General features: G+C 51.6%; 1 protein-coding gene across 2 annotated transcripts in view; it reads left to right on the top strand.

Moving 5' to 3' along the window:
• PTGFRN (prostaglandin F2 receptor inhibitor) overlaps positions 1-13,645 on the top strand; it is a 484,819-nt gene that overhangs the window by 444,896 nt on the left and 26,278 nt on the right. For both annotated transcript variants that reach the window (XR_014967615.1, XM_085620984.1), the window contains exon 7: positions 11,648-11,755. Coding sequence is in view for 1 of the 2 variants with exons in the window: in XM_085620984.1 (XP_085477110.1) it covers positions 11,648-11,755 (108 nt within the window). In the remaining variant the exon portion in view is untranslated. The remainder of the gene's footprint in view (positions 1-11,647; positions 11,756-13,645) is intronic.

The raw sequence follows: 13,645 nt of genomic DNA, 5'->3' as shown, positions 1-13,645 counted from the left end.
CAGTAAGATAATTCTGGTGGTTAATGCATTTACTGGAGAGACCTGTATTTTGTTGTGTCACAGCTTTGACTCATAAAGTAGCATAGAGGGTTAATGTTGTGCTGCAAAGCACAATGTGTAACATGAGGATAACGGATTTGTAATATTTTTTTAGATAGGTCAGTGATTTAGTGCTTTTCTCACAGAAACCTTTCTTCAGTTACAATCCTAATATTGCACATTGAGGCTATGAATCAGCAACAAAGGACTGCATGTAAATTTCAAGGCATTGTTTTACGTTTTTATTGTCTCTTTTTTCTCAATCGATCAATATTCTAAAATTGCTTGAAAGGATTCCTTTGGGTAGTAGTCAAGTTTTTAATACAGACCACCTTCAGTTAGCGCATTAAGTTTTAAATCCTGACTTTGTTTATCTCCAGACCAAGCCCTCCTCACATACAATTCTTACCAGTATGGATTATATGTGAATCATAAACCTTGTAACCTTCATTGCCTTCCATAATATTTATTGTACATTGATTTACTTTTATGATTTCATTGTTTGTGCATATGTAGGTGTCATGTAAAGTTCTCAGACACCTTACATTGGGATGAGTAGAGCTATAAAAGAATTTACATTAGAATTTTTTTTTTATCAGCAAGTGCTACTTAAATCATTATTAGTGTAGTTACTCGTACGGATACATCTGACAGTCTTACATGACCTACATAGAGGTTTTTTTAAAACTGCCTCTAGATCATAGTTTTTCTTAAGCACTTGTGAAGTGAAAATAACCTGAGCGCCTTTGTTTCCCTCCATGGCACTGGCACATCTGTGTTATTTTCCGCACAGCCAAACCCCTGATGAGACTCCAACAAAGAGAGGGCTGATGGCCCTTGAAAGGAGTCCTTTCTGTTGTTCCCAGTTGGAAGTGTAAACAAGAACACCACCTGTGGCTGCTGCCCCGAATGGAAAGCAGACAACATGCAGGTGCTGCTTAATGCGTACCGGTGTTGACAAATCACACTGGGGTCAGTTCACAAGATCTTAACGGGATCGACTCAGATCTCTGATCATGAATCAGGCTCAATAATGCCTGCTGGATCCAGGATCTGGCTGGATCCTCTCATTCCGTGAGCGGTCTGTGGGTCTCTCTAATTGATAGTGCAGTCAGAGGGTGCTACTTTGTGTCAGACGTCACCCACGACCTCAGAATGTCCTTCATGTAGGTCTCTGTAATTGGCTGTGTGGACAGAGGGTACTACATTGTGGCTGACCCTGCCTATAACCTCTAAATGTACTTCCTGTAGGTCTCTGATTGGCTGTGTTGACAGAGGGTGCTACAGTGTGGCTGACCCTGCCTATAACCTCTAAATGTAGGTCTCTCATTGGCTGTGTGGAAAAAGGGTGCTACATTGTGCCCGACCCCACCCGTGACCTCTAAATGTCCTTCCTGTAGGTCTCTGTAATTGGCTGTGTGGACAGAGGGTGCTACATTGTGGCAGACCCAGTCCGTGACCTCTAAATGTTCTTCCTGTAGGTCTCTGTAATTGGCTGTGTGGACAGAGGGTGCTACATTGTGGCAGACCCCGCCCGTGTCCTCTAAATGTTCTTCCTGTAGGTCTCTGTAATTGAATGTGTGGACAGAGGGTGCTACATTGTGGAAGACCCAGTCCGTGACCTCTAAATGTGCTTCCTGTAGGTCTCTGTAATTGCCTGTGTGGACAGAGGTTGCTACATTGTGCCCGACCCCGCCCGTGACCTCTAAATGTCCTTCCTGTAGGTCTCTGTAATTGGCTGTGTGGACAGAGGGGGCTACATTGTGTCCGACCCCTCCCGTGACCTCTAAATGTCCTTCCTGTAGGTCTCTAATTGGCTGTGTGGACAGAGGGTGCTACATTGTGGCAGACCCCGCCCGTGTCCTCTAAATGTTCTTCCTGTAGGTCTCTGTAATTGAATGTGTGGACAGAGTGTGCTACATTGTGGCAGACCCCGCCCGTGACTTCTAAATGTCCTTTCTGTAGGTCTGGGATTGGCTGTGTGGACAGAGGGTGCTACATTGTGGCAGACCCCACCCATGACCTCTAATTGTCCTTCCTATAGGTCTCTCATTGGCTGTGTGGACAGAGGGTGCTACATTGTGGCAGACCCCACCCATGACCTCTAATTGTCCTTCCTGTAGGTCTCTATAATTGGCTGTGTGAACAGAGGGTGCTACATTGTTGCAGACCCTTCCCGTAACTTCACAAAGAGTCACTGCAACATAAACATAACATATTGTGCGACGTAAGACAAAGTGGACTAGTGGCATACGTCACACCAGATGACTTGGTTTCTGGCCCCAGGTTCTAACATAGAGTGACCCTGCGCACATCTCCTTGGGCCTCAGATCACTTTAATTCTGATGCACATAAGTCATTTGAACAGAAGCTTTAAGCACAAAGTGAAGAACACTTTAAAAACACAACTGGCAACTTAACAAAGAAATATGCATTCAGGCCAAATTGAAGTCACAAATTGTTTAATAATAAAAAGAAAACTGTGAATAACAGAGCTGTAGATTTCTCAGGCTCACATGAGAATAAAATTTAAAACACACAAGCACAGAATACAAATGTATGTTTTCATACAGAGGACTGCAATAGAGAGCACGTGACGAAGAGGAAACCGAGTTATGCAGGTGCAGAAACTAAAACCGTTGACTAATCCACAATCGACCTTCAAACTGAGATAAATATGTAAACTCCCAGAGCTGAGCAAGCGATTCGATAAGTTCTCGCCGACGTGAGTGCAAGGCTTACGGAAGAACTTGGCATTCTGGTTTAGCAGTGAGCAAGAAAAATGGCTGCTGCTGTTACAGTTAAGCTAAGGCAAAGCTTTTAAAATCTACACCAAGTCCACGTTTCCTTTCACATGAAGCATTGTTTGACGTTAGGCACATTCTCACAATAGGGTGAGATGTGACTGATTTTGGTGTCGGATGTTTGAGCCCTGTGCGGCAGCCTGAGCCCTGTGCGGCAGCCTGAGCCCTGTGCGGCAGCCTGAGACCCGTGCGGCAGCCTGAGACCCGTGCGACAGCCTGAGACCCGTGCGGCAGCCTGATGTCTTTCATCCTCTGTGCCTGCATATCGTGCGTTTGTTAGCTGCGGTGAGACTGGCCAGAGCCAGTCATTTTGCCACACGCCAGGCACGATCGGCAGGTTCCCGGTCTCAGGGGCTTGATGTGGAATGCATTGGGTAATACATGGCGGGGGTACTGGCGGTTTTGTGGATTTAGGTATTATAACCACCGGAAACCTTTTAAATGGCCTTGTCTGAGCCATTCTTGGGTGCCTCCGTAGTGTGTGAGCCCTTATCTGCTGGTGAATCGTGTGCCGATGTTTGGTGGCCGTATGTGAGCCGTGACCCTGTCTGTATAATGCTTGGGTACTTCTGCAGAAATTATTCTTTTGTGGCATATTGGGAGCAACTGTTTGGTAGCCCAATACCATTGTTTGTCGGGGACTCAATGGTTCACATTGCTTTGTAGCCCAATGGGTGGCACTGCTTAGTAGCTCAATGAACGCCATTGTTTGATAGCCCAAATGGTGCCATTGGTTCGGAGCCAAGTAGGATCAATTGTTTAACAGCCCAGTGGGTGGCGTTGCTTGTTAGCCCAGTGTGAACCATTGTTCGATGGCTTCTTTGGAGCCACTGTTTGGTAGCCCAATTGTTACCATTGCTTGGTGGCTCACTGGGACACATTGTTTGGCTTCCCAATGGGTGCCATTGTTTGGTAGCCCAGTTGGAGCCATTGTTTGGTAGCCCAGTTGGAGCCATTGTTTGGCAGCCCAGTTGGAGCCATAGTTTGGTTGTCCAATGGGTGCAACTGTTTGGTAGCCCAAGGGAAGCCATTGTTTGTCACCCCAATGTGAGCCATTGTTTGAGGACTTCTTTGGAGACACTGTTTAGTAGCCCAATTGTCACCATTGCTTGTTGGCTCATTGGGACACATTGTTTGGTTGCGAAATTAGTGCAATTGCTTGCTAGCCCACTGGGAGCCATTGTCTGGCAGCCCAGTAGGAGCCATGGTTTGGGAGCCCAGTGTGAACCATTGTTTGGTGGCCCTGTGTGAGTAATGCTCAGGTAACCTTGTGTGTAGCATGCTTGGGTATTTCTGTGTTATTTCATAAGTTGTCATATGTGAATCAATCCTGGCTGGCCCTGTGTGCCACTCTTTTGTGGCCTGTGTGATTAATTGCGAGTAGCCTGAAGAGTCATTCGTGACAGATTCCTGAAGTCTTTCTTAGGTAGTCACACAAGGTATTTTTGAGTGGCTTTTTGTAATTCACTTTTGTTCGGCGGGCAGCCGTATTCTTAGGTCACTCTTAGTTAGTGCTTTAAATGGGCCGGTACTGTCCGGTACTGAGTACTGGCACTTTTTTATTTTAAGAGGGAGAGTACCTGCACTTCTCAAGAGAAGTGCTATACTTTTAATTGGTGAGTACCGACACTTCTCAGAAACAAGCAGGTACGCTGCTACAGAGTGCCTGCACTTCTATTGTTCCATTTCAAGCACTGCTTGGAGTCCTTCCCGAGTGACCATTTGTGTCACTCTCTTGGGTGGTTTCGGGCTGTTCTTGGGTGGCTTGTATAAAATCGGATGGTGTTTGTTACGCAGCCCCAGGGCGCAGCTTTGCATGTCCACCTAAGAGTGCCCATCTCAGTGGGAAATCCTTGGTGAGCAGACCGGATTGATTTAACGTAAGCTCTCTGGGATGTGCGTGTATCGGTCCAGTCTTCCCAGGCTGTCCCAGAACCCCTAAATTCACCCCAACAGCCATTTATTGTGGAGTCTGCAAACTCTCATATTTGATCCGGCGCCAGGGAAGGCTCAGCGGCCAGGTGAGCTGATCTGGAGGGTCTGAGACCACCTGTGCTGGGTCTTTCTTCGAATTCTATTCACAGATTTTAAAATTGAAGCAGAAACATTCCCTTTGCTATAGGCGAGCACTCCGTGCATGAGATGAATATTTTTGTCCACAATAAACACAGAATTAGTGCGAATAATGCAGCTCATTTTTACGATGAATGCAGAATGGTGTTCTTGACGTGGGGGGCGAGTGGGGGTTTATTGAGGTGATTCCACGAAGCATGGATTGTTTGCAGGGATCTTGGTTCACACCTGATTGAAGTGTTTTTTCTTTAATGCAGTGTGTTGCCCCCCCCCCCCCCACTCTCCACCCCCCCTGTGGTCATCCTGCCCCCTCTTGTGTTGCCGCTTGTCTTTCCGCATCCGATATATACCTGGGAGCCCCGTCATGTTTCGGAAGGGGTTGGATCACGAGTGAGACCGTTGTACGATAACCTGATCGTCATCCGATTTTGAAAATCAATAAAGTTAAAAAGAGAAATCAACTTTTGCAGCGTGAATCTTTCTGGATTCACTATGCTGTGCATTATTCCGCGATCTTGTGGTTGGATCCGGATTCGTAGTCTCTTCTTTTTTTTTTTTGTAGCCCAGGTGGGCGGCGACGACCCACCATTTGGTGCACCTCTCGTGACATCGTCGTGCTTTCTGCGGAAGTCCCACCTTTGGGGCGCCATCTTCAGATTCTTTTTTCCGCCGTTGGGTCTGGATCGTCATCGGGAAGCTCCAGAATTACAATCGAAGGAAGAAGAAAGAAAAGCGAGTTTCGTCGATAACTACTACGAAGATATCACAGGAAAGGAAGAGATTACATCAGGAGCGCGAAGAAAGGAAGTTTTGCGCCTTTTTCTTCGACGCCCTTGGAGAATGCGCACTCAGAGGCCCTGAGCGCAATGGACAAGACGCCATTCAAGTTCTGCCCTAACTGCCACCACAAGTTCGCGCAGAAGGACCAGCATCCGGTCTGCAACCTCTGCCTACCGGTCGAACACCAGAGTAAGGACTGCAACGCCTGCTCAGCCTTCGCGCCGAAGACGCTCCGGGTGAGAGATCGGCAGAGAAGAGCCAACGCCAGCATGGATGGCAAGGGTAAGGCCCCGTCGCTCTACGATCTGGGCCTCTCCACGGACGATGAGAACAACGTCGCCGAGGCAGCCGAAAACTTCACGGTCTTAGAGACCGACAAGAAAAATGAAGACGAGGTAAGAGAATCGTCGAGATCAAAACAGAAAAAACCTCAAACACGAGGGTGACTCGAGAAAATCAGAGTCAAAGTCCACGAAGGGAGCCCCGGCGCCGAAATCTTCGATGACCAAGGGGTGAACCATGGACAAGAGGCCGAGCGGATCCTTCGAAAAGGACTCCCTGGTGCCGAAAGACGCCGAAAGGCAAGGATCGTCGAAGACAACCCATGAAACGGGACGCTCGACGCAGAAAGAACGGTCGACGCAGGTTCCGTCGAAAAGACCCGCGGTCGACGCCGAAAGCATCTCCGAGATGGAGAAAAAGAAGAGGCGGCTCGAGGCCGAAATGGAGAACATCCTTCAAAGGAAGAAGGAGTTCGACGCCAAGATGAAGGAATTCAAGATTCCAACGGCTCCACTGACGGACGTCGTCGAAGTCGAGGACGAATTCGACACCGAGGGGCTGACGAGAGATCTCGAAGAGGAAGACGAGACCTATTATGAAGGCGAAGCCGAGGAAGAAGACCAGCAGTCGTTCTACAGCTCGGCGCCATCTACCAGCCACAACATCGAATGGCAGGATCTCGACACCGAAAACCCGGAGGAGCCCGTGGACACGTACCCTTCGAGGCCTTCGCCACCCGACGACATCGGGGTGTACAATATGGTGGTCAGGAGCGCAGCGACGGCCTTCGGCGTCAAACTCGACGAAGAGAGGCCGAAAGCCGATTTCCTCCTCGAGACCCTGCTCCCCATCCAGACGAGGAGCCAATTCCTCCCCATGCTACAAAGTGTGATGAATCAGGGGAGAGAAGCCTTCAAGGAACCAGCGACCTGCCGTTCAATCACGCCCAGGACTGAGAAGAAGTATAAGCACTCTTCCCTGGACCCCCCTTACATCAAGGGTAGCGTCACCGCCGACTCCATCATAGCTTCCACGGCCAGTAGAAGGGCCAACGTACCAGCAACTTCGGGCCCACCACCTGATAAAGAAAGCAGGAGGATAGACCTCACAGGAAGAAAGGTCGAGAGGAACGCCGCAATGCACTGGCCCATGGCGAATTCAAATGCACTTCTCAATAGGCACCAGTACCAACACTGGGACGAGATTGGGGAGCTAGTAAAGCACCTCCCCGAAGAGTACCGCCAGAGAGCCTCGCACCTGGTGGACGAAGGTAAAAACATCGCCAACTCTTGTATAAAGACGGCGTTGGACGGGGCAGAGACTTCGGCAAGACTAATGGCCATAGGGGTCACCGAGAGGAGACATGCATGGCTAAGAATCTCGGGATTCAAACCGGAGGTGCAGAACAACATCCTTAGCACCCCCTTCAACGGAGAGACACTGTTCGGAGCAACAGTAGACGAGAAACTCACCCAGCTGAAAAAAGAAAACGAAACGGCGAGGTCCATGGGGGCCCTACAGCTGAGGGGAATGAGGCGAGGAAATCCCTCGAGGAGACCCTACGGTCGGGGAGGAAGCCAGCAGGGGGCGTCGCACCAGATGTTCCAGCAGGGTGATAGTCACGGACAACAAGGCCAACAGAAGCAAAACTGGCAGTACCAACCTCGGGGCCAGTCCTTTCGCGGGAGAGGGAACGGACGTGGCCAGAGGAGGAGAGGGGGTGACCAGCCCTCATCAAAGTGACTCAGCACGCAAGAGGACGCCTACCCTCGACAGGCCCCCAAGGGTGAGGCGCAGTACAGTAACATCAGGGGGGAGAGAAGAATCAAAGGCCTACGAGCATACAACACCAGTAGGCGGAAGACTGAGGTTCTACCTTCAGGAGTGGCGGCGTATAACCACAGACAAGTGGATACTGAACGTCATGCAGTACGGATACTGCGTAGATTTGGAGAAAAGACCTCCAAACAGAAGACCAAGGGGAAGGCAGAGATCGGATCAAGAACTGGCCCTTCTCAGAGAGGAAACACGGAAACTTCTAGAAAAAAGAGCCATAGAGGCAGTGCCGTTCAGAGAACGCAACAAAGGGGTGTACTCAAACTACTTTGTGGTCCCGAAAGTAGACGGAAACCTCAGACCCATCCTGGACCTGCGTTACCTAAACAAGTTCATCAGAACGCAGAAGTTCAAAATGACTTCGCTGCAGGAGGTACTGCCCCAAATAAGAGACGGGGACTTCATGGTCACCGTGGACCTCAAGGATGCCTACCTGCACATCCCAATATACAGAAGACACAAGGGCCTTCTAAGGTTCAACATCGACCAGGAACACTACCAGTTCACAACCCTGGCCTTCGGATTAAAATCGGCGCCAAGGGTTTTTACAAAATGCCTGTCGGCGGTCGCGGCCCACCTACGATGGCAGGGGATCCATGTCTACCCCTACTTAGACGACTGGCTGGTCAAGGCAGACTCACGCGAGAAGTGCGAGAGGCACGCAAAACACGTAACAGACACTCTGACGAACCTGGGGTTCTCGATTCACTGGGGGAAGTCATCGCTGGAACCGGAACAGGTAAAGATTTTCCTGGGGGCAAAGATCAACTCCCTCAACAGTACAGTAGTGCCCAGCGACAGGAGGACAGATGCTCTACTGAAGGAGACGCAGCTCTACCAGAAGGGGCGAGCTCTGACAGTGAGGGCGGTGAGCAAGATGATTGGGATGATGGCGTCGTGTATCCAGCTGGTGCCAAATGTACGCCTGCACATGAGACCATTCCAAGAATGGCTACAACAGCAATGGTTACAAGCAAACGGAAGTTGGGAGGATCTAGTGGTTGTTACGCACGCAGTGCAGGAGGAGATGACTTGGTGGAACAGAGACAACATGACAGCAGGGAGAAGCCTGACACCACCAAACCCAACAATGACCATTACCACGGACGCATCGCAAAAGGGATGGGGAGCGCACATGGACAACCTCAGAGTGAGGGGTCTGTGGGCTCCAGCAGATGCGGTTCGCCATATCAATTACCTCGAGTTGAAAACTATCCTGCTAGCCCTGAAAGCATTCCAGAGGCACCTGTACAACCAGAGGGTGTTGGTTCAAACAGACAACACCACGGCAATGTTCTACATCAACAAGCAGGGGGGGACACAGTCGTTCCCTCTCTCCTCTCTGGCACAGGAGATTTGGAGATGGGCCATACCTCTCAGGATAGATCTACTGGCAATTCACCTACCGGGGAAGGACAATGTGGAGGCAGACTGGCTAAGCAGGCAGACCTCGGCATCGCACGAGTGGGAGCTCAATGGCCAGGAAACGGAGAAGCTTTTCCGGAGATGGGGAACTCACACAATAGACCTATTTGCAACACGCCAAAATGCAAAATGCCAAAGCTTTGCGTCCAGGCAACCAGATCAGCAATCCCAGGGAAATGCCCTATGGATAAGCTGGTCGAGGACATTTGCCTACGCCTTTCCACCGATACCCCTGTTGCACAGAGTGCTCAACAAGTGCAGAACCAGCAACATGACTCTGATCCTAGTGGCTCCGCAGTGGGCAAGGCAGACATGGTTCTCACAAATTCAAGAAATGGCACAAGGCAATCCATACAGGTTCGAGAGGAGAAGGGACCTGCTCTCCATGCAAAACGGAGAGGTCCTGCATCCAGAGCCAGAGACCCTCAACCTGGCGGCATGGCTCCTGAAGACCTAGAGTTCGCGCACCTTAGATTGCCTCCTAGCACTATGCGGGTGCTACGGGAGGCAAGGAAACCAACTACACGAAAATGCTACAGCGCAAAATGGCAGAGATTTACTGTGTGGTGCAGGAAGAAGGGCCTGCAAAACAGAATGACAAGAGACTCAACAGTACTGAGGTACCTCACACACCTTCTAAAGAGTAACCTCTGCTCGAGCTCCCTAAGGGTACACCTAGCGGCGATCGTTGCCTACACCAGAGGTGAGAAAGGTGGAAGTTTCTTCACTTCGCAGGTGGTGAAGAGATTCATGGAAGGAGCCAAAAGAATGGCCCCTCCGAAAAGGTTGCCGCCGCCGGCATGGAATCTGAACGTTGTTCTGACGGAGCTCATGAAGGCACCGTTTGAACCCATTCACAAGGCCACACTGCAAATGTTAACGATGAAAACGGCCTTTCTAGTGGCCATAACCTCACTACGCAGGGTGAGCGAGCTTCAAGCACTAACACTACAGGAACCCTACATTCAGATTCACAAGGACAGGGTAGTCCTGAGGACAGACCCACACTTCATGCCCAAGGTGGTGTCGGCGTTCCACATGAATCAGAGTATTCAGATACCAAGTTTCTTCCAAAACCCGACTTCAAACGCAGAAAAGGCTCTGCACACCCTCGACGCTAGAAGAGCGGTGATGCACTACATTGAAAGAGCCAAGGAACTCAGGAAATCAAAGCAGCTGTTTGTGTCCTTTGCTACTAGCTTCATGGGTAGGCCAGTGACTAAGGGCACCATCGCAAGGTGGATTGCCCTCACTATTCAATTCTGCCACAAACAGGCTGGACAGGAGCTAGCTGAGGGGCCCCAGGCACACTCCACAAGGAAGAAGGGGGCCACCGTGGCCTTCCTGGCGAACACGCCCATCCAGGACATATGTCTCGCGGCAACTTGGGCATCTGTGCACACATTCACGAAACACTACTGCGTGGACATTCAGATGAACAAGGAAGCACAGGTTGGACAGAGGGTGCTTCAACACATTTTCAACGACCAACGCTCATCTACCACCCAGCCGCCACAAATTTAGGAAAACCGCTACAAAGTCTATGCACAGCATAGTGAATCCAGAAAGATTCACGCTGCAAAACGAATAGTTTCTTACCTGTCGGTGTAGTTTTGCAGCTTGAAGATTTTTCTGGATTCACTAGCGAACCCACCCACCTCCGCCAGGAAGATGAGGCTGGAGGAAGAGGGGGTAAAATGGAAAAGATCAGAAGGAATGAAAACGTACAGAAAAATGGACATGAAGGAATAATCAATCGCCTAGGGTTTAAAAAACAAAAAAAAAAAAGAACCCGAAGATGGCGCCCCAAAGGTGGGACTTCCGCAGGAAGCACGACGACGTCACGAGAGGTGCACCAAATGGTGGGTCGTCGCCGCCCACCTGGGCTACAAAAAAAAAAAAAAAAACAAAGAAAAGACTACGAATCCGGACCCAACCACAAGATCGCGGAATAATGCACAGCATAGTGAATCCAGAAAGATCTTCAAGCTGCAAAACTACACCGACAGGTAAGAAACTATTAGTTATGTTAAACCTGATTCCTCCGCCCTCCAGGTGCAGACATATTTGGTGGCCTCTGCGCACACATTTGCTTCGCTTTAGCAATAGACTGGGTTTGTTTAGACGTTGGCGCTCCAGTAGCAGAAACCTGCGAGTAGTGCGTGCTGGGGACACACACTACACTGTGACTCCTGTGCTACCAGATTGTATGTAGTATGTTTGACCAAGAGTGTTACTGTGCGTTGAACTGTGTGCTTTCATGGCAGTGTGAGAACCGAGCCACTGCTGGTTGCCATGATCAACCCTATCACTGTATTCGCCTTGTGCTGTTCTGTCGTTCTGTAAAACAATAAGTAAAGTTTTCAAAGATGCCCTCGGCCTCACTCCTCTTCCTCCTGTCTCCCCAGGTCCCGTGTTCAACGTCTCTGTGCATTCGGACCGTCCATCTGTGTACCAGGGCGAGAGGGTGGAGCTGCACTGCGTCATCCGCATCCAGGGGCCGGCGCTGGAGCCAGGTACTGTCCTCTGCCACGCACCCGCCGCGCCACCTGACCTGGGTACAGGTTCTGTCCTGTTCCACACACCCGCTGCGCCACCTGACCTAGGACAGGTACTGTCCTGTTCCACACACCCGCTGCGCCACCGGACCTAGGACAGGTACAGTCCTGTTCCACACACCCGCTGCGCCACCGGACCTAGGACAGGTACAGTCCTGTTCCACACACCCGCCACGCCACCTGACCTGGTTACAGGTGCTGTGCTCTTCCGCGCACCCACCGCGCCACCTGGCCCCAGATACTGTCCTCTTCAACCTGCCTCTCCACCTGGCCTGGGTACAGGTACTGTCCTGTTCCACGCACCTGCCTCTCCACCTGGCCTAGCCACAGGTGCTGTCCTGTTCCACACACCCGCTGCGCCACCGGACCAAGGACAGGTACTGTCCTCTTCCACGCACCCGCCTCTCCAACTGACCTGGGTACACGTTCTGTCCTGTTCCACACACTCGCTGCGCCACCTGACCTAGGACAGGTACTGTCCTGTTCCACGCACCCGCCGCGCCACCTGACCTGGGTACAGGTGCTGTCCTCTTCCGCGCACCCGCCGCGCCACCTGAACTAGGGCAGGTACTGTCCTCTTCCGCGCACCCGCTGCGCCACCTGGCCCAAGATACTGTCCTCTTCAACCTGCCTCTCCACCTGTCCTGGCCTGGGTACAGGTACTGTCCTCTTCCACGCACCCGCCACGCCACCTGAACTAGGGCAGGTACTGTCCTCTTCCACGCACCCGCCACGCCACCTGAACTAGGGCAGGTACTGTCCTCTTCCGCGCACCCGCTGCGCCACCTGGCCCAAGATACTGTCCTCTTCAACCTGCCTCTCCACCTGGCCTGGGTACAGGTACTGTCCTATTCCACGCACCAGTCTCGCCACCTGGCCTGGGTACAGGTACTGTCCTGTTCCACGCACCTGTCTCGCCACCTGGCCTGGGTACAGGTACTGTCCTGTTGCTCGCACCCGCCTCTCCACCTGGCCTGGCCACAGGTACTGTCCTGTTCCACACTCTCACCTGGGTACAGGCACTGTCCTGTTCCACACACCCGCCTCTCCATCTGGCCTGCCCACAGGTGCTGTCCTATTCCACACACCCCCATGTCACCTGGTTGAGTACAGGCACTGTCGTGTTCCATGCACCCGCCTCACCAACAGGCACCGGCCTCACCACCTGGCTTGGGTACAGATACTGTCCTGTTCCATGCAATCACCATGCCACCTGGCCACATGTACTGTCCTGTTACACGCACCCGCCTCACCTCGCCCGGCCACAGGTGCTGTCCTGTTCCACGCACCTGCCTTGTCACCAGGCCTGGGTACAGGTACTGCTCGGTTCCACGCACATACCTCGCCAACAGGCACCCTCCTCACCACCTGGCTTGGGTACAGGTGCTGTCCTGTTCCACACACCTGCCACGTCACCTAGCCACAGGTACTGGCCTGTTCAATGCCCCCACCACTTCACCTAGCTGGTCGCCACCTATCCTGGGTATAGATACTGACCTGTTCCAAGCACCTACCTGGCCTGGGTACAGGTACTGCCCTGTTCCATGCACCCGCCTTGCCAATTGGCTTGGGTACAGGTACTGTTCTGTTTCACGCACCCGCCATGTCACCTAGCTGGTTACCACTTAGCCCTGGTCCACATACTGGCCTGTTGCAGACACCCACCTCGCCCCTGGTTGGTCACCACCTGGCTGGGTTCAGGTACTGTCCTGTTCCACAGAACCGTTTCCCCACCTGGCCACAGGTACTGTACTGCTCCACGCAACTGCCAAGCCACCTGGCCTTGGTACAGGTACTGCCCTGTTGCACGCACCTGCCATGTCCCCTGGCAGGTCACCACCTGGCCTG

This window comes from Triturus cristatus, chromosome 8, assembly GCF_964204655.1.
Source record: "Triturus cristatus chromosome 8, aTriCri1.1, whole genome shotgun sequence".
NCBI classification, from domain to species: domain Eukaryota; kingdom Metazoa; phylum Chordata; class Amphibia; order Caudata; family Salamandridae; genus Triturus; species Triturus cristatus.
This window is presented reverse-complemented; position numbering and strand designations above follow the sequence as displayed.